General features: G+C 49.8%; 1 protein-coding gene across 3 annotated transcripts in view; it reads left to right on the top strand.

Annotated features, from left to right (window-relative positions):
• SLC35F3 (solute carrier family 35 member F3) overlaps positions 1–21,443 on the top strand; it is a 393,111-nt gene that overhangs the window by 277,447 nt on the left and 94,221 nt on the right. For all 3 annotated transcript variants that reach the window (XR_012374250.1, XM_025850874.2, XM_025850875.2), the window contains one exon: positions 11,454–11,778. Coding sequence is in view for 2 of the 3 variants with exons in the window: in XM_025850874.2 (XP_025706659.1) it covers positions 11,454–11,778 (325 nt within the window). In the remaining variant the exon portion in view is untranslated. The remainder of the gene's footprint in view (positions 1–11,453; positions 11,779–21,443) is intronic.

Below are 21,443 nucleotides of genomic sequence, written 5' to 3'. Positions count from 1 at the left end.
CTTCCTGAGCAGGAGGAGGCCCGTCTGAGGAGGAGGCCTTCTTGAGGCGAAGACTTTCCTGAGGAGGAGGAGGCCTCTCTGAGGAGGAAGCTTTCTGAGGTAGAGGTGTTGTAACCGAAGTGAGAAAACTTGTCAGGCACAGAAGGGAGGGAAGGCTGTTTCAGGCAGAAGGAATGGTGTGTGTACAGGCTTGGCCAGGAAGCCTGAGGAGAGAGCAGCTGGGCCCCAGTTAGGGCTTGAGGCTTGAAAAGTGGTTTCCAGCCAGGTTGATGGCATCTGTCCCGTCTGACAGCGTATCTTGTTCTCATATCTTTTGCCTCTCTTTCCCATCGGACTCAGACGCTGAATAACGATCAGTAACACATGTCTAGTCAAGGAGTATTTACTGGGATTTTCTGTGTTCACAACCAGCTAATTCACATTCAGTACAGTTACATTCAGTAGGAATTAGTAGTTGAGAACAGTATAACAGATTTCCCCAAGAGGCCGGCAACGTGCAGTCAGGTGGGAAGAGTGAGGGCTTTGAAATTAGATGGATGGGGTGAGTGCCCGCCTCTCGTGCTGAGCCAAGTAACTTTGGCAAATGATTGAAGCTCAGGGGGAACCCGTTCTCTCCTATGGAAATGAGTGTTGACCCTACAGTCCCTCTTACTAATAAGAGTAATCGGTTTTTTTGCTGATGAGCCTGCCAAGTTGCAGGCACTTTGTTTAGGGAGGTCGCTACCTTATTGCTGTTTCTCCTAAAGGAAGGATAGGCATTGTCACCCCAGTTTATAGACAAGGAAGCTGAGTTTCAGAGAAATCAGTCATGCAAGGTCATGCGGTTGGAAAGCAAGGGTGCTGGGCTCCAAGTCAGTATCTACCTGGCTCCAAAATGTTGCAACACCTCGATACAATTGCATTTCACTGGGAGAGCAGCGAGAATTACATCTGCTCATGGCACTCTGTAAGAGTTCAGGAAACGTTTGCTCACTGGAGCTCCCACTACAATAGGAGGTAGAGGTCTGGACCGTCCCTGGGGCTCCCTGTTGTTGATATTCTGCTCCTGGGGCAGTCAGCCTGCCTCAGCCGCCCCCACTGTAGGTGTGGCTACTTTGTTTCTATTAATGGGGTAGGGCTGTCATCCTGGGATGCTCCTTGATCGTGTAAGTGGAGACCCAACCCTGCTGGTCCAGTCTGAGAGGGGTCTTGAAAAATATACTGCCAAAGTGTTCCTGTACCCAAAACTATTTCCCAGGTTGGATTGTCCGAGACCTGAAACCTTAATAACAAAAGTCACTTGTATATTGAACAAATATGTTACCTAATTGGATATTACTGAGGATGAACCAGATATCACTGAGGATGCCAGGGGGAGTCAGTTATAATCCTTGACTCAACAGAGCTTCCAAACAAGTCAGAAATGTCACAAATGCATATAAAGAACAATTACATGTTGGAATCTAGTTTTTTTAAAAATTCCATGAAAGGATCATAAAATAAATGGCGTGTTTCAGCAGGGGGTGAGCTCACTTCTGGCTGGGTCGCAGATGGCCACCACACAGCTCTCATGCCCCTGTTCCCCCCTGCTTTGCCAAAATGACACAGTCTAATGACAGTCTTTCCCGCTGAGCCTGGATATGGCCTCAGAATCCTCCCCCTCACCCAGATCCAGGTGATGACGATCCATTCTTTGGACTTGGACTTCAGCATGAGCAGGGCGGCGCGCAAGAGGCTGTGCTGTGGCTTCCGCTGTCACGGGCGGGAGGTTCGAACACAGTGTTCCTGGCCACAGACGGAGGTGCAGAGCCGGGAAAGGCTGGTACTGCGAAGCCGCCGGCTGGGGCCAGAGCTCCAGTTGCTGCAGAAGCTGGGCGGGGAGGGACGGGGCCAGGGTTTGGAGCCCTCCTGAGTGCTGGGCTCAGGAGAGTAGAATGAAGCAGGCAGGAAAGGGAAAGGCACCATCGAAGTCTGAGAAAATTGGACAGTCTTCTATAACTGGGTGTTCAAAATGGGTCAAGAAGTCTGTTTCAACAGTCACAACAAATACTTTTTAATAAAGGGTATTTAGGATAGAATCAAAAATACCCAAGTGTCTCACAGACAGTTTCAGCCGGAGGGCTGGAAAGGAAGCCCTCAAAGACGGCTCTGAAGGTTAAGCCTGAGCAACTCAGGGAACAGAGGTGCCGTGAACAGCAATGAGAAGAGCAAGGATAGGAGAGGAAGACACAGAGAAATGTGGACGCGTCGGGGAGGGAAGCCAGGGACCTGAGCTGGTGGCGTTGATCTTCTTTGTAACGTAGGAAGTAGAATCATCTGCCTAAAATCATGGATGGGGACTGGAGGCCTGCAGAGGTGGGAACAGGTTCAGGAGAGCTGTGTTGGAAGAGCCAAGAAGAGATGTAACTCTTAAAAGCCTTTTTGGCAAGTTGATTAACATAACAATAAAAAATTTTTTTAAAAAAGCCTTTTTGGCAAGTGATACGTTTTCACTGGTTAAGACATTGTGTGACTCGGGAGAAGATGTGTGGGGAAGAACGCTGGGTGAGGGTCAGGACCCTGACCTCTCCTTTCCTGCTCCCCCACTTGCTAATTAATAGGCCAGACATGTTGCCTCACCTCTCAGAGCCCGGCCTTCTCTTCTCTGGAAAGATAGGGGATTGGAATAGATCTTGTATCAGCCCTTTCACAGGAAACATTCTGTGAGTCTGTTAAGTAGCTTACTCATTAGCAGAGATGGGTTTATCTGATTAAAACCCTTCCCTGGCTGTCCTCAGAGTGCAGAGCTCCGAGAAAATGGAACCCGGGACAAATAAGAGATTTGGCCTGTGCATGTGTATGTGCGTGCCTGTGTGTGTGTGTGTGTGAGTGTGCGCGGGTAGGTGTGTTCATGCAGATGCACGTACTTTCAGGGGTGACTTTGCTATTTCCACATGAGGAGGAAAGCCCAGCCACGTGAGTACAACTTGCCCCGTGAATCTTCAGCAGGAGGGAACTTCTGGCCCCCAGGTGATAGGGTGGTGCAAAGGTATAGGAAGACCTCGGAGAGAAGCTGCAATGCCCAAGCTTTGCTCGGGGCAGGCTGGGTGTTTTTGTAGCAAAGCCTCAGGGCTTGGGATTAGCTGAGCCACGTCAGCCTCTGTTGATGCAGAAGGTGCGAGATAAAGCCTCGGAGGAGGAGTTTCACACCGTAAGGCCGACCCCACTTTCTGTCCTCGTTGGAGCACGTTCAGTCCTGCCTATGCCCGACCAAGCTGAGAAGTTGGTGCTATTTCAGAAAACGGTGCTTCGTTCTTCAAGATAAATTGAATGAGCTCCCACGCCACCAGTTAAAATACGGCCCTGTTGTCCCAGGAGAAGGCTCCAGGGTGCACCCCTTCCTTCCTGCAGAGCTGCATTCTGCCCCGAGGGGCCACCCCTGCCTACAGTCTGCCCTCTCGTAAAACGGTGGCTGTCCCTCTGAGCCCCGCCAGCCTGAACTCCAGTCCAAGGAAAAGCCTCAGCAACGGAGAGTGTGTGCATGCTCGCCTGTGTGTGTGTGCGCGTGTATGTGTGTGCGCGCGCGGGTCATTGGCGGCCCCAGAATACCACCGGTCTGCATGCGGTGACACCTGCTGTGTGTACAGGCGTGCAGATGGTGAGGTTCCCGGGGGCTGCGCGCGCCGCGCCTGGCAGGGCATGCAGATTCAAACTGGATGCCAGCGAGCTGGCTCACACACAGCCCTTGCTCCCCTCCCCTGGCGAACATCGACCTTCCTTCCCCCGGGGCACACACGGCTTCATTTAAACCTTACCTCCAGCCAGACATTTTCCCACATGTCACATTCGCCTGCGGCTGTGTACGCGCCAGGATTATTGTAAATCCGCTGCACAAGGTGGCATTGTTTAGACACTTGGGAATCACGTGGGGACCTCCAAGGAAATGGGGAGCGGGGTGCACATGGGGTCCGCATGTCTGAGATGTCTTTACTGACACAGAGAGATGGCAGGGGCAGCCGGCCAGACTTAGGCCTGATTCAGTCCAGCTAGCCAACTGCCACAGGGGAGGGCTTCGGGGGGATCGGGGAGAAGCCTCCCACCACCCCACTCCACCCCCCAAAAAGCAGCCTCCATTCACCTCCCAATTCCGTATCCACACCTGGGAAAGAATTCAGGTTTTAAAAACAACTTTGCAGCTGCTGTGTGCTCCGTCTTCTGCAAACTGCCTTGGGGACTCACTTTCCAACGAAGATGCAAGCAATGCAATGCTCAGGAGGTGCACACGAGCTAGTACCTAATATTTAAAATCTAGTAAGCAGGGCAGAAATTTCTCCTCCTCAAAGTTCATCAAAATACATACTCTGTCATCCGCAGCTCGTCCCCACATTGTGCACGGTGGCGCTCACGGTCTGTGCGTCACACCCCCGCAAGCACGGCGCCCACTGTGGGGATGTCCCCAGGTTCCTCGGCTCCGGCTGCCATAACTAAGTACCACAGGCTGGGTGACTTTGGCAGCAAACACTGATTTTCTTGGTTCTGGAGGCTGGAAGTCCAAGATCAGGGTGTTGGCAGATTTGGTTCTTGGCTTGTAGATGGCCACCCCCTGACTGTGTCCTCACGTGGCCCATGTGCACCCAGGGACAGCGTGAGAATGAGCTCTGGGCTAGCTCTTCCTATAAGGCCACACCCTATCAGATCAGCATCCCGCCCTTACGACCTCCTTTGACCTTCATTACCTTCTTAGAGGCTCCATCTCCAAAGGCAGCCACACTGGGGGTTTGGGCTGCAGTGTATGAATTTGGTGGGGAGGATACAAACGGCCAGTTCATCATAACCTCCATTCCCGGGTGCTGAGTCCCGGCCCAGAGTCCCACACCCAGTCAGGCTCTTCCAAGTTTAAAAACAGGGTCTGTCGTCTGGAAACATGAGGTCCACTTTTAGTGATCCACACTTCTGACTGGGGTGTTGAGCACCATGAGCCTACATCAACACTCCCCCTCCTGCTTGTGCTCTCTCACTCTGTCAAATAAATACAATCTTAAAAAATATATATATTTATTTGAGAGAGAGAGAGAGCGTGATGTGGGGCTCGATCCCAGGACCCTGGGATCATGACCTGAGCCGAAGGCAGACGCTTAACCAACTAAGCCACCCAGGCACCCCAGCCTCCAACTTTAATTACCTGTGGATTCTGTTCTTTGCCTGTGCCCAGTGCCAGTCAGGAGCATGACTGGGGCCTCAGCCATGTCCGAATAATGGGAGTATTTTCTGACCCCAAACCCGGAAGTCCAAACAGATGGTCTGGCAAGTTCAGGTGGGCATAACGGGTCAGGAAATGAGAAATGGGGATTGCTTTGGGACATCCAGTCCCTGTAGTGGCCTTCTACACAGGACAGCCTCTTCCTTCTTCTCCAAACCACTACTTAAAAAAACAAAACAAAATGCACAGTCACATGTAAACTCACTGAGCAAGTATTTAAAGAGGATATCGGATAAAAGCAGAAGTGCATATTTAGGAGATGAATTACACTTGCAAACGGCCGTAAACAAAAGCTTTCTTCTAAGCTCTTCATTTTACAAAAGCTATTTAGTTGGGTGGCCCGGCCCTGAACTGGTGTATGTATCAGTGATCGATAAATGGGAACTGCAGGCCCTCTCCCCCTGGAAAGTCCACGAAGAACAGAGAGGAGGCTCCCATTCCCGGAGCAGCTCTCCACCGTGTCCTGTTTGGACGGAGCTAGAGGTACCGACCCCTCTAAAACGTGGGCACGTAGCCACTTGGCCGCTTTGTGCCTCACAGCAGGTGTCAATAAATATTAGTGGGATAAGCAGCCCCAAAACATAGCTAGTCCACCTAAGAGAAATGAAAGCATAAGCCACACAGAATTTTACGTCAGCATTCACAGCAGCATTATTCACAGTAGCCAAAAAGGGGAAATGATGTGCATGCCCATCAGCTGACGAATGGAGAAACACAGTGTAAGAATATCCAAACAATGGAATACTCCCCGGCCATGAACTGTTGCCACATAATGCAACATGGATGAACCCCAAAGACATTGTGGTAAATGAAAGAAGCCAGATGCAGAAGTCACATATGAAATACCCAGAATAGGCGGATCTGTGGAGATAGCAGCTTTTCGGCTGCCTGGGGTTGGGGGTGGGAGTAGGTAGTGACAGAAGGTGGGCATCAGGACTCATGTTGGTGCGATGGAAATGTTCTAAGACTGGATAGTGGTGATCGTTTCACAGTTCTGCAAATTTAATGAAAATCATGAATTGTACTCCTAAAACAAGTGAATTTTATGGTTATGAAATGTATGCCTCAAAAAAGCTATAAAAAATAGCTGTATAGGTCTCATTGATAGAGATGTCATCGGGGGCTGCCCCCTCCTGGTCTCTGTACAAGGGAATCACCTTTGCTTCTGGGAGGCTGGGACCGTGCCAGCCAATGGGCCTTTGATCCCAGCTCTGGGTCTCTTACCCCTAAGACATGACTTGGGCACTTTCTAAGCACAAACTTCCCAGATGCTTTTTCATAGAGAGAGTCACCAATGATCCACTTATTCTCAGGGGACCTCAAAAAAAAAGTCTTCTCCTGGAAGTTTGGAAGAGCCATTTTATGGGAACTTTAAGAGTGAATGTTTTTCTAGTTTTTCTTGCTTTCTCATTATAGAAATGGACTTTCACTGAATAAACACAAAAAAACCCCAATTCACCATTTTCTCAGGGGAAAGCAGTGGACAATTCATGAGACAAAGGACTTGCCTTGATCTCAGAATGAGGTGGTTGCTAAACCAGACCTCCAGCTTACCCATCAGGACCTGGAGTTTCCTTGTCCTGAGCAGACCTGGTCTCTAGGAGCTGCTTGTACTTGACCCGAGATTATGAAAGCTTTCTAAGCGCTGGTAGGAGACCAAGCACTGAGTGTGATTTTGCAGGTCATAGGACTCATGCATGGTGTCAATCCATTGCCTCTCTCGGAGATCAGAGCTCAGGATGGAAGTTCATGCATGGATAGGGTTATATCTCACCATGCCATGGAGTACACGTTGTGTACAAGAGAACACTCCCCCAACACACACACACCTTTTTCTACAGTGGCCAGTGGAAGCAACTCGGGCAACAGAACAGAGAAGAGCCCACTCATCCCCCAGTGCTGCTGAATGAATTAAGTGGCATAACCAAAAGGAGATGCTTGGCTCCACCATTATAGCATGTACGACCACTGGGTCAGAGTGTATAATCTACTTTGCATTGCTCCCCGAACTGTTGGCTCAAGTGCAAGGTTAGGATGGAAGGCACAAGATCATCAGTAGAGGGGCAGTGAGAGGGAAGGGGTGTTAGAGAGGGAAGGGTGACATAAATAGCATCCCTAGTCGTATAATAATGGTCAAAGGAGCTGGGACAGGAAACAGCATGAGGCTAATCCAGCACTGATTTCTTTGAAGCAGTCTGCACTGCCTCTTTCAGCTGTTATATATACTGAAGGAGGGAAACCAAATGCAGAGGAATCGCTTGACTTACAGTTTAGGATGGGAAGGAATGTCAGCGAAAGTTTCCTGCACTTGAAGATTTGAGAGGCTTTTGATAAAGTGATAGTGCCCCCCTCCATTGTAATTCCTCCTCTCTGAAACCTGAGCATAAATTGAACAGTGCATTGAAAATGACCCTGAGAGGGCGCCTGGGTGGCTCAGGTGGTTAAGCGACTGCCTTCGGCTCAGGTCATGATCCTGGAGTCCCGGGATCGAGTCCCGCATCGGGCTCCCTGCTCGGCGGGGAGTCTGCTTCTCCCTCGGACCCTCTCCCCTCTCATGCTCTCTCTCTATCTCATTTTCTCTCTCAAATAAATAAATAAAATCTTTAAAAAAAAAAAAAAAGAAAAAGAAAATGACCCTGAGAATGGTCCATGACATGGGATGCATTTGCTGCTTTTCGAATAGTGGAGAATGAGTGTGCCTGCAAACCAAACTTATTATACCACTCTATAGTTATTCCTTAATTCACTGTAGCTGTTTGTTATAGACACTGGGGCACGTACTAACGTAGGACTAACATCTGAATTTTCTCTGGTCCCTTTGGCCTGAACGTCTGACCAAGGCAAGATTGGGTGTCCCAGTGGGCTCTCCGATCCCGCTGCCTTGCTCACTGCCCCTCAGCAGAGCATGTGTATTCCTGACCCTGAACTTTGCTCCCCTTTTTACTGAGAGCCTTTCTGTCTTTTCAAGACCCAGGCCAGGCTTCTGTTTCATCTGGTTCTTTTCACTGTTATCACAGCCCACACCGGTCATGCTCTGTTCAGGATTTCCATTACAGCCAAAATCTGTTTTGCACATAATTGTTCTGTAATGCTTTCATAGGTCTGTTTTGTCACTCCCGGATGGGCTGTAAGTTCCTGAAGAACAGTAATCATGCTTTATATTTATTTTATTGACTGTCCAGAGCTCTTGGCACAGGGCGGATGCTTCATGGCAGTTCCCTAGCTAACTGAGATGTTCCTACAATACGTCATGCTGTATGGAGCCTTTTGAGACTTAGGAAGTCTGTGCCATTATGCATTCAGTTAAATGAATGCTGGATGAAATATAATATGATCCCAGTTTTGCTGTGTGTGTGTGTGTGTGTGTGTGTGTGTGTATGGTGCGAAGACACAAAAGACTAGGAAAAATGCTGGAAAAATCTCAACAGTATTATCTCTGGGTACTCAGATTAGCATGAATTCCTTATTAGTTATGCTCTTCATTACTCTTGTAAACTACTTACAAAGAATATTTTTAGTTTATGGGAAGTAGGTCTACTCTGACAGAAGTATTAGGAATGAATGAGGTAATGAAATTGATAAATAATTATTGTTATCATAAGAAGCTCAGTACAGTGAAACGGAAAGTTTGCGATGAATTCGGGTTGGATGCCTAGGATTCTTTGTGGGTCTATCCCAGTGTTTCCCAAAGTGTGTTCCAAGGGGCACCATTCCTACCACAGGTGTTACATTTAAATAATATGGGAAACAAGGGCGCCTGGGTGGCTCAGTTGGTTAGGCGGCCAGCTCTTGATTTTAGCTCAGGTCATGATCTCACGGTCATGAGATCGAGCCCCACATCAGGCTCTGCACTCAGTGCGGAGTCTGCTTGAGATTCTCTCCCCTCCCTTTTTGCCCCTCCCCAACTCGTGCATGCGTGTGCATGTGCTCTCTCTCAAATAAGTAAGTCCTTAAAAATAATAATAATAATAATAATAATAATATGGGAAACACACATTCTATAGCTGTGGAAATTCACAATGTCCATTAGCCCTGAATATTCCTAAAGCAAAGGAACCCGGCTCTGATCTACCTAGTATTTTCCAAATTTTTTGATCATGGAATCCTTTTTGCTTATAATGCCTGTTAACATGTTGGGAAGCATTGTTGTGATTTTTAAAGAGTAGTGTAGATTTTAGTTTTGAATGTCTTTGTATTGCTTGTATATTATTAAATATTCCCTTGGTTAAATGATCTGAAAGGGTGACAAAGTTAGGAGTTTGACTTCTTTATTCCAAACCTATGGGAGCATTTTCACACAACATCACATGATTTGGTGACTTTCTCTGTGATCATACCAGGACACAGCACCTGTCATTACTTCATTAAGTTTTAAAACCGTATTTGCCACAATGAAGAACTAAATGAAGAAAACAAGCCGCAAGCCTGAATTTACTCACCCTTCTCCAGAGTCCGTCTTCAGTAGGAAGTTAGTCATGGGAAACTGTATTTTCTTTTTCCGCAGATTTTTTTTTTCATTTCCCTATGAGTTTTTGATAGTGGTGATGATAGTTGAGAGATCACCCCCAGCACTGCTTGGAAATTATCCCAATAATGAAAGGTTGCAGGGCTCACCCACGATGTCAGGTAATTGGTGTATAAATTGAAATGTGCATGCTTCCATCTGAAATTGAATTTGCCTTAAGTTGTGGGGATTCGCTGGGAACGAACGTCCAGACATCCTGGTGGGAGGGTGTAACACAGAAGGATGGGACTCTGCCTTGCTTTTGCCCTTCTGTGTCTCTCCCTCCCCTCCATCCCATGGCAGAAACACACAATTCACTGGAAGCTCAGAGGGTGGTTATGCATTTGATTTTCCAAACGCTTTCTGGCTGTCCTATATACTCACATGAGAAGAAAGAGGAAGAGGGACATTAAATGTTAATAAAGCGGGTAAGGAAGCACAATATAGATGGGGTCAAGTAGGATTGGGGCTAGTAAAGGACGTGATCTCTCCCCCACTAGTCACGTAAGGCTTGGGATTACCTTTGGCTAAAACAGATACAGCCAGGGCTGGCCGTTCATCATAGGATTAGCTAACATCTGTATAAGAGGCTACTTTCAGGATTTTGCCTCATGGATTTATTATGTTTTAGAAAGTGTGACACACAAAGCTTGGTTTAATGTCATTAAACAAAATATACAGAGTATATGCGACCCCGGTGTATTTTGCACTATCTCCTGTACCCCCATGGTGGAGACCACCTTTTAGCACTGGGCGCCCCCGTTCCGCCAAGTGCCAGGCTGAACGGAAGAAAGGCAAGTACGCTATCTCCTGGAGGTTTGCATCTGTCCGTGGTTACCCCCTATGCGAGGTACAGCTCTGTTTAAATTTTCCAGCTGACTGACATGCACACAATCATGAATGAAAACCAAACAGTGGAAAATAAGGTCTTTTCAGCCCCTCGCGGGCTGTGGGAACGCTGCGGGCTGTGGCCTGGTTTCCAGAAGTCACGTGGCTTAGAATGGAATGTCTTGAGGCCTTCCACGGTGGCTGCTGCCAGAGGCTGTGGTTTTTAAGTAACACTTCGAAGTGCAACTGAAGGCCATCATCAGGAAGATGGGGCAGATAAAGAGAGGAGAGAGAAAAGTCTCTTTTTGCTAGGCATGCAAAATAAGATGAGCATCTCGGCATCTGTGCCTTTAAGTAGCAGGCCGGAGGAGCTTCTTGCAGGGTCCCGGGAGCTTTTAGAGGTCAGGGCCTATGACCTTCTCATGCAGGCATCCCCGGCCCCTGGCATGCCCTCGGCCCTGTGGGCACAGCAGGACACGTGAGCGGGCACAGACCAGGGCAGAAAGATTTCAGCCTGTGTGTGTTGGACAAGTGTTTCACCACAACAGATCACCTGTTGAAATGCAGCTTCAGCTCCTGGGCTTCAGGGGTGGAGCCTGAGACGCTCCGTTTCCAGCAAGCTGGGGGGTGGGTGCCCTTGCTGTCAGCCCAGGGACCACACTGTGAGGGTCAGGATCCCAGAGGATAACAAGACCAGTGAAAAATGGCTTCCATTTAAGTTTTGTTTCAGGAAGCTGCCTCCACAGCCCCTCATCCCCCCTCCCCCCCACCCCGCAGGGTGGCTGGCCGTGACAGCGACAGTGGGGTCAGGTGCCTCCTGGATCCTGCCCGCACCTTGGTCTGGGACGGTGAGGGGGAGGTGTGCAGGCCCCCCAGGTAACCAAGCCCTTCTCTTCCCCCCAGGGGAGGAGCGCCCCCGGGACTCCCCGGGCCCGGCGGAGGCCCAGGCGCCGGCTGGGGCGGAGGCCGGCGGCAGAACGAGCCCCCACTGCTGGAGATGCTCCCGGGCGCAGCTCAAGAAGATGTTCTGGGGCGTGGCGGTGGTGCTGTGCGTGTGCTCCTCCTGGGCAGGCTCCACGCAGCTCGCCAAGCTGACCTTCAGGAAGTTCGATGCTCCTTTCACCCTGACGTGGTTTGCCACCAACTGGAACTTTCTGTTCTTCCCCTTGTACTACGTGGGCCACGTCTGCAAGTCGGAGGAGAAGCAGTCTGTGAGGCAGAGATACAGGTAGGCAGCTCACGGACGGCAGGCCCCGAGCCCTGGGCTGCTCTCCTGAGTGCTGGTGCCGCCGGGCTGTCCCGGAAGCTGGCACTGTGTCGGGCCAGTGGGAACAGTGGTGAGAGGTCCCAGAGTCCCCTGCTGTCTGAGCGGGGCCAGGATCGGGATTCTCTCCCCGCCTCCCCGGGGTGGTGAACACCTGCTCCCTGTGTCTTCCGCCCTAAGAACTCCTTCATACGAAACAAAAGGCTGCATCTTCTAGAGAGAGCCTGTGGTAGGTCCCCAGAAAGGGTAGAACGGGGACAACTCTGTAACTCCGTTACCCCTCCTCAGGCTGGGGTGAGCAACGCGAGTCCATGGAGCCAGGTGACATGGCTGCTTCCTGCAGCTTACCTTCCCTCATGGAGATGTTCGCTGCAAAAAAATTGATTACTCATTCTCCTTCCAACCCAAGACATTTCCACCTTTGGTGATGTGATTGCATGGGTCTGATTACCCGGCAGTGTGGCTCTCAAAATCGAAGCAGCTTCTGAGCAGCTTCTGAGTCGTTGTTGACTCTGCTTTCTCATATGGAGTCCACTGGTATGACCGCCCTTTCACAAAGAAGCCAGAAACCCTGACAAGCCCTCCAGCTCAATAGAGACCAGGGTACCCCCAGCCCTCCTCGGAAATCAAATCGTTGGTCTTGACCTTGAGTCCTCATCCTAGGCCAGTTGCGGGATCTCATGGTTGCCCTAATTGGAGGCCCTCTGTGGGCTGTGTCGAGGGCTTCCTGCTGGCCCAAATCAGAACTACTCAGAAAAAAAAAAACAGGAAAGAATGCTGGCTAAGGTGACCAGGTGGGCCCTGAGAGCTTAGCTTTGGTCAGCCCCAGAGGTGGGAAAAAAAATTGAAAGTTGAAGGTTCTTCACTCCTTTACCACTGTCTTCTTTCCCACTTCACCCCACCTCACCAGACACATGCCCCATAAAACCACCACGCCCCCCCGTACCATCTGCTTCAAGCTTCAGCCCTGTTCTGAAGTTGCCACCAAAAGTCACGAGATAAGTAAAAACAAGGAGCAAAGAGTTTGGGGAATGGAGGTCTAGACTCGGATCAGGATCTTTCTATGGGAACCTACCATTAGATGTCCCTGTAAAGTTACAGGTGGAGGTGTGAGGTGCCCAACTTTTGTACGGTTCAGAGAGAATCTGGACTGGCTCCTTTGTTGTAAGTCAGACCACTGATTCCAGAGGAAGGGGCTCCGATGGTGCACGGACTGAGTCACAAGGCAGCCCCACACGTCCCCTTAGTGGAAAGGATTCAGAGCAAAATCTGGGGACAAGGTCTGGGGCAGGAGTAAGGAGCCTGGAGCCCAGAACCAGGGCCCAGGCCTGGGGCATTCTCAATATTAAATTAAACCAGTGGCTTATGGACCCGCCAGAAATTGCCAAAGAGGCACTTAATACATCTCTCTTGAAGAGCAGCCAAAAGCAGACAGGTTTAGAAACTTTGCTAGGGCCCACGATTGTCCTCAGGGCAAGAGGAAAATAATGGTCTGCTTTTGGTCACAGACAAGAACAGATACTCAGTAAACAATGTACTTAACAGTCGTGTAGCTCTGAGCATAGTTTGTGATTAGAAGTTTGCCTTTCTTTAAACTGCCTAGAATATTGAGGTCCTTCTTCTTAACAAAGAGCTCAAAGTGAGCTGCTGTGGCCTTTCTTGAGAGAGAATCACTGGCAGAGAAGGTGACAAGGGTTTCCCTGCTCCCTTCTCCCTTGCGTGCTGAAACGAGGCCTCCCCTGAGGGCAGGACGGGCTGCCGCCTTAAACACGTATCCCCCTCGTGCCCACTGCTCACCTCAGGACAAGACAGGCACTGCGGGCCACTCAGGCCAGGCCCCGCACCCCTTAACTGACTGCTGAGAACAATACAGAAGGAACCACGCTCGGTGGTGGTTAAAAGAGTCCAGGTGGGAAAAAGGAGAGGTCCCTGAAGTGGATTAGTTCAACACAGACATCAGTCAACACGATTTCCGCTCATTGTCTCCCTGTACGAAGTGTCTGGGAAGGACCATGAATAGATTTTGGAGGTGGAGTCAGCTGGAGAGCAGTGATGGGCAGGGCCAGTAATCACAACATAATCAGGGAAGCCAGCTAAAACCCTGCCCAGTTTCTACAATAAAGCTTAGCTCCACCTCTTTAAAAAAAAAAAAAAAAGTCACAAAATCTTTCTTGAAAATCAGCTCTGAGCAGAGCTGCCCCATTTACCAACCAGTTACTGGGTAGCTGGTCAAGCCGCGCACATAGCCGTGGAGGGGCAAGGAAAGATTCTTTCTCAGGAAAGGGAGAGAAACATTTTAACATCACCGACTTGACTTAGGAGATGGTGACTCTGTCACAGCTACATTGGGAGTCCTCGAAACAGACTTTGGGATTCCTGGAAGTCAAGGAAAACTGAAATCACATCTTCCGTTTTGGGGCTTTTGTCAGAATTAGTGCTGGGGAGGGAAAGATCTAGAGGCAGCTGAGGAGTTGTGTCTCTGGCTAAAAGAAGTGTTTCGGCAAGAAACTAGGCAGAAAAGAGCAAAGGTAGAGCCCTTTCACAGAGAGGGAAGCAGTGAAGGTAGGTCTTCTTGTGGCTGTCAGGAAGCAATCAGATGGAAGGTTCTCTGCCCCAAGCCCTCCCCTTGCTAGGCTAGGTTTCCCCAGCGTGAAGCTAAAAAAGTCAGCCAGGGCAGAGAGGAAAGCATCCATTGCTCAGCACAGAGCCCCCGAACCCCAGCGAGTCCACCTGGGATCTCGCTGAAGGGCGGACGCTGATGTATTTGGTCGGTCTGGGTGGATCTGAGATTCTGCTTTCCTCACGAGCTTCCCGGGGATGCTGCTAGAGCCGCTGCCGGCCCAAGGGCCACACTTTGACTCTAACAGCCCTGGAGACACATGTGAGGTTTTTAAATGCTGCCCATCTGACCAAATGCAGGAGCCAGGATTCACCGTACTATGTAGCGCTGATGAGTGACTCACTTTGGGCCCCGGGGATGTTTGAGCCCCGGTCCTGTGCCACTTTAGAGGGAGGAGAGGCTCCACGGGCGATCACGTAAGCTCTGGGAGCCTCAGGTGCTCATTTGTAAACAGAATGTGATGACACATGCACTATCTTGCACACAAGATTGTTGGGTGATCAGATGAGACACCGTACGCACAAGTGCCCTATCAACTGTGAAATGCCATTAAAATGTGAGGAACTGTCACTGCCCTGTGCTGTCCTCTGTGGGTTGCAGCCAAGGATGTAGCCCAGGCCGCATTCATTGGGCGCCTTACGGTGATCTATTTACATGACAAGAGTGGGTACAAGTGCTAAGCCTGCGGGGTCATGCAGGGGTTATTCCTTGGAGAAATCCACTCCGGATGCACAAGGCATCCTAGGATTGACCCGGGCTTCTCATGATCGGGCACTGTTGTCAGGAATTAAGAGTGTGAACGTGAAAACCCCCCAGCCCAAGCATCCTGGGTTCCCAGTCTCAAGCCTGGTGGTCCCCTGGTGTTTGCTGACATGCACCAAGGAAGCAGCAAGAGATGCGTGTGGGCGCTGTAGAAACTGCCGGCACAACCCGCCAGGGTTTCCCCGGAGTCTCCTCCACAGCTGGGCGCCTGGGGAGGAGGCTGCATCAGATCCGTGCAGGTATGACTTTCCGAGACAGGAGGACAGCTTCTCAGATCCCAGGGGCCCGCCACGGGCAGCAGAGATCAGCCAGAGCGGATCTGGAGCTCCTGCACACTTGTCAGAAGGCCTTCCAGGAATTTCTACCCGTAGTGACCTCTTTTCATAAGCAAATGCTAGAACCTTCTGCTATTGCGTAGCTGCCAAAAGAGTGAACGGTACAGTGGTGACAGATGTTTTCCTCTGCCTTTGGTAGTTTTGGGCTTTTGTAAACTAGCCAACTGATTCTGTTTCAGAAACACCGAGTAACAGTCTGAGCCAAGAAGGGGGCAGTTTTGATGCCTTTCATCTTAAATCCTACCAGGGCCAAGTGTGTACGTAGCTGTGCGGACTTAACGCAGGAACCGTGTGTGGTCTTGTGGCAATAACATTCAAGGACTAAGGAGCAAAGTGGAGCGGTTGCGATCCAGATGTTTGTTTCTTCTGAAAGCAGCATCACACGTCTTGTCTGGGCGAGGCACTAGGGACACAGAGGTGAAGGAGCACCCAGTATGGGAGCCAGACAGGCAAGCAAGGGGGAGTGGGGTATGTGCAGGGGAGCCTGGGGGAGAGCCCAGGTGCCTGGGTCCTGGGGCAGGGTGGGAAGGTTTCTTTGAGGAGATGACCGAGGAACAACCTCTTTAAAGACAAGCAGACGGTGCTCTGGGGGCTGGACCCCGGGCAGGCAGAGTAGCTCGGGGAAGCACAGAGGCTACACAGAGAGAGCATGGCCCGTGAGGGAGCTCTGATTGGCTGTGGGACATAAGTGGGGTGGGGGAAGTTAGACAGGAGCAGCCCCTGGTGACCCTCCCACACCTTGGAGAGAGGGTTGAATTCTGGCATGAATACTGGGGCGGGGGGGGGGGGGGGGGGGGGGGGGGGAGCGTTCTAGGTAGAACAGAGAACAGAGAAGCCATGAGACTGGATCTAGAAATACCACCGCTGCACTGTGGGATGTGGAGCAGAGTGCGAGGCTGCAGGCCCATGCAGTTGAACAAACTCTTGTTGACGTCTGTGTATGGGGCATGCGGACACATGTGGGGAACGCAGATGATGTTCCTCACCGTAGGAGCTCACAGTGAGCAAGAGAGAGAGAGACCCACATGGAAACCAGAACGAGCTGTAAGGAGGAGGCAGGCAGGAGGGCAGGCAGCCAGGGTGTGTGTGGACAGGGCAGGGCAGATGTTAGAGCTATAGTCAGATTGAGGCCCAGAGCAGAAGGGCTTTGGATGCTGCTGGATCAAGGGCTTTATTCTCAAAGCAGCAGGATCCTTGGGGACATTTTGAGTAGAGGACAAATATCATCAGAGCTGCTTGCAAAAGTAAGGCTCCAAGCGCTAATACCACAACTGCTTACAGAATATGCCCCATTTCACGTCGACAGTACAGTGACTCACGTGTTTTCGTTTTTTGTTTCTTTGTGGGGTTTTTTTAGCAGGGAGAGAGAACCCAGTTTCTGAGAAATGCCAAAATTTTGAGTGTACATCTTAAAGTATTACAAAGCTGGATCTCTTGCTCTGAATTGTCACTTTTTCTTCACCCTAGAGTGAACTTCTATATTGGTGAAAAACATTTCGGTGCTCATTTTCTCGCCAAAGTCAGGCATTCTGAAAATAGGTCCATCCAGGAAACTTTGGCACATGTTAGTGGGGCCCAGTGTGAATGCTAAGGCATCACCAGGGCAGTCCTGATTAGCAACACCCCAGCACACCCCTGCCTTCCTGGTGCCATGGGGTCTTCTGTCTGATGCGAGCTGGTGGTCTTCTTTGGTTGACCTTTCTTAACCCTGAGCCCCAGACATGCTCTGGCCTGGTCTCCCATCAACAGCTCTTTATAGGGTGAGGGCACTTTGGAATCAAGGCCTTCCACCCTAGGAGGATGGAGATAGGCCTTCATTTGTTCTACAAAATCTGCCAAGGTTCTAGGTGCTACGGATAACAGCAGTGAGCAAAACAAGTGAAAATCCCTGCCTTTGTGGAGCTTACATTTTAGTGGGGAAGCAAACAGTAAACAAACAAAATATGATATGTCCCATGAAGCCAGGCTGGAGGGTTGGGGTGCTGAGTGGGGAGGCGATGGTGTTAGGCTGGGAACCTCTCTGTCTGTTGAAGGGGCCTGTGGTTACCCCAACATCTCCCCGCCCCACCCAGACCCAAATGCCTAGGTTAGCCCTGCTTACCCACTGGCTCGTTCATTCTTGATTCCTACAAGCATTCCTTTCTGCAGTAAGCTTTCACCAGCTACCTACTCTGACCCTGCACTGTGGGGCCCTGGGGAGCGGAAGTTCCAAGCACATTCTTGCCCTCGAGTTGCTCATAACCCAGTGGGTGAAGCTACCTTTGTACCCCTGGATACAGGAGTCAGGTGGCATGGAGGCCTGACCCGTTTGGCCTCCCGTGGGACCCAAGAGCCCTGGTCAAGCCACCAGCTGAGAGGGCCCAACAGAGGGACGGAGGGGCAAAACGGTCTTGTGCTCAGCACATCCCTCTGCCTTTACCCTTCCCCCTGACTCGGAGCAGTCTTGTTTCCTGCCTTATTTTCCAGAACCATCAACCCCAAAAGCAGCGACATGTCCAGAGAGCCCTGCAGTTGATGTGTGATGTTTTGTTGTTTTTGTAATTGGTTTAGAAAAAAATGGGCAAAAATTGGGGAACTTTAGTTTTTAATTGGCCTGTGTCTTCTGCTTGGTGATAAATAATGGCAGTGCCATATAACCATCTTTATGCCAGGAGATTTTGGTGAGGCTCGCTGCTGAGGCAGAGTACCTCCCCCCACCCCACCCCCTGACACCACACAGGTGCACACGCACACACACAAGCCATGCTCCAGGTCTGAATGGGAAGTCATAATGGGTCCCAGCGTCAGCAAAAGAAGAAATGAGGTGGGTGTGACTGACATAGGGTTAGATCATCTCTGCCTGTTTTACGATATCATGTGAAATATTCAAGGATGCGTTAGTGGAGAAACGAAACACAGAGCATTGTCTTCATGACCCAGATGGTGACAGCACCCTCCTGCTTTTATACTGGGTCTCCCGTGCTTGAAAGGGTCCACCCCTGTGTCCTCTCATCATGGTGTTCCTAGTGTAGCTCATTTGTTTCTCCTCATGTGTCATCCCCACCTCACCCCTGCATCTCAGCTAGACAGCTGCTGACTCCATCCCAGGGAAATTCAGTGACAGCCAGACTCTCCCATAGATGAGTCCAGAATATTCTACAAGTGATTTTTCAGCTTTCACTGAGGCAATAGGAAATATTGTGTTAGCTCCTGATCTCCTCTGTTCTCATGTACTTCAGCCTCCATCCATCCCCTGGTTGTCTGGGGTCTTTGGTAATCCCTGAAAGGATATCTAGGCTTTGTCTTTGAAGTTCAGCAGTTTATGGAGATTATGTAATTTAACCTTGTACTTTCAGAGCACATGGAATTCAGCTGCAGCAATGTTGTGTTTTCCCATGCAGCTTCATGGAAGTTTTGCCAAAGGTCAGATCCAATGCTCATGCTTGTGGGTTTGAAGAATAGTAGCCATTTAAGTAATTGCTGTATCAATGGGATTACTGCTCTTTGGGGTTCCAGATGCCTTAGGCTAGACTTATCAACAAGAAATATAGTAAAATTGTTCCAGGGCCCTTATGAACATTTGCAAGATCCGTGTTACAGTGGCACGGAAGTAGAGCAAGGAAGGGTTGCTTTCCAGAGGGTGATCCTAGAGGAGCTGAGTTAACAGACAGCGGAGAAGAGCCCCTGTGCATAGATGCGGGAGCATTCTGAGAGGCATGTGCAGGTGTGTATGGGCCACCAGAGGATGCATGCAGCTGATGGGCACAGGAGACACAGACCCCACCCCATCCCACCCATTTCTTACTTTCCATGTGATTCTTAATCATAGAGTCAAAGCTAGTAAGCCAGCTCACGGGCATACTGAAATTTTAAAATTTCACCACATTTAGGGAAAAAAATCATCTGCATGGAGATCTTAAAAGATCAGGAAGGGACTTTGAGGATTCTCTGATCCAACTCATCTATATTATCAAAGAGGCAGAGAAGGGGCGTGAGGCCTTTGTTCTCTTCAGTTCCAGACCTCTTTAGATATGCCGCCGGGCAGGAAATAGGTCAACACTCTTTCCTCATAGGGAAGAACAAGGAGGCGGTACCTGGGCAGGACGGAGCAACAATGGGTAAGAAAGCCACCAGCCGACACTGGGTGCACAGTGATAAAATGATAAGAATGCAGGCTTGTCCTTGGACAGCTCAGGTTCGAAACCCAGCTTTGCCTTTATTTCACTCTGTGGCCATAGATTGGTCACCAAAAACTCTAAGCTTCACTCCTTCTCTCTAAAACAGAGCCCCCAATACCCACCTTTGGGGGTTGTAGTTGGGATTGCCCTTCCTCTGGGCTCTCAAAGCTCTTGTCTAGACCGCGTGTTCCACCTGCACAGGCTTAAATGTGATGGTGTGTATAAAGCCCCAAACTGCACTTGGTGCAGAGGTTTTGTATCCAGCTTCAGTTGACTTCAAATGTGAATCCCCAGACTCACACAAACCATGGCTCCCGCTCTCTGCAGATTATAAGATGATGATGATGATGGTGAAGATGATAGCGATGATGATGATGGTGATCGTGGTGATCATGGTGATGATGATGATGATGATGGTGAAGATGATAGCGACGATGATGATGGTGATCATGGTGATCATGGTGATGATGATAGTGAAGATGATAGCAATGATGGTGATCATGGTGATGATGATGATGATGATGGTGAAGATGATAGCAATGATCATGGTGATCATGGTGGTGGTGACGGTGATGATGGTGAAGATGATAGTGATGATGGTGGTGATCATGGTGTTGGTGACGATGATGATGGTGAAGATGATAGCGATGATGATGGTGATCATGGTGTTGGTGACGATGGTGATGGTGAAGATGATAGCGATGATGATGATGCTGATCATGGTGTTGGTGACGGTGATGGTGAAGATGATAGCGATGATGATGGTGATCATGGTGATGATGATGATGATGATGGTGAAGATGATAGCGATGATGATCATGGTGATGGTGATATTGGTGATAGTGATGATGGGGATGATGGTGGGGGTGATGGTGATAATATGGAGAATATTCCAACCACAGATAACCTAATCTTTCTCCTCATGAATATTCAGATAAACCATGTAGCTGGTGTGGAGCCCACAGCAGAGAGAATAGTATCATGCCCTGTCATTATTTTGGGCTTCATGATGGGGGCACTTCTTGGCAGAGGTGAGCTTTGAGACAAATTTGACAGGAAAAGGACAGGGAACTCATGTGGTACATGAGCTGAAAGCCAGACAGAAATTCAAGGTGATTCATTTGTCTAAAAAGCAACGTCCTGTCAAGCTCTTGATGTTTTTGGATTTTTGGAAGCTAAAAAAGGCAAAGGGGGGAAATGCTGGTGCTGTGCAGAATGCTAAAGCAGATGCATGTCATTTTTCTTCCACTGGCATGCCCGAGTCTTTATTGTACACAACTCTTAGCTAAATTGGAATGGCCACCCATGTCCACAGGAACAGACATTATAATGGTTTCCAAAGCCCTCACCGATCTTCCTGCCCCATACTAGTGTGCACCTACTAGTGTCATCCCACACCAGTCCCTAGGGATACAGGGAGGAACAAGGCCACAAGGCAGAGGAAGGGGACACCATGCACTGGGGTCAGGCTGGTTCACGTTCTCAGATCCACCACTCCACTTACAAACTGTGCGACTTTGGGTAAGTTGTTTATAAGTGCTCCCTTTACTTCAGTGTTCTCACATTTAAGAATGGGGGATGGGACGCCTGCGTGGCTTAGTTGGTTAAGTGTCTGACTCTTGGTTTCGGCTCAGGGCATCATCTCAGGGTTGTGGGATCAAGCCTGGTGTCGGGCTCCACACTCAGCAGGGAGGCTGCTAGAAATTTTCTCTCTCCCTCTGCCCCTCCCACTCATGCTCTCTCTCTCTCTCTCTC

Source organism: Callorhinus ursinus, unplaced genomic scaffold (assembly GCF_003265705.2).
Source record: "Callorhinus ursinus isolate GAN/ISIS: 27379988/994484 unplaced genomic scaffold, GSC_fseal_2.0 scaffold32, whole genome shotgun sequence".
Taxonomy (NCBI): Eukaryota; Metazoa; Chordata; class Mammalia; order Carnivora; family Otariidae; genus Callorhinus; species Callorhinus ursinus.
The sequence above is the reverse complement of the archived record's forward strand: the minus strand, read 5'-3'. Positions and strand labels throughout refer to the sequence as shown.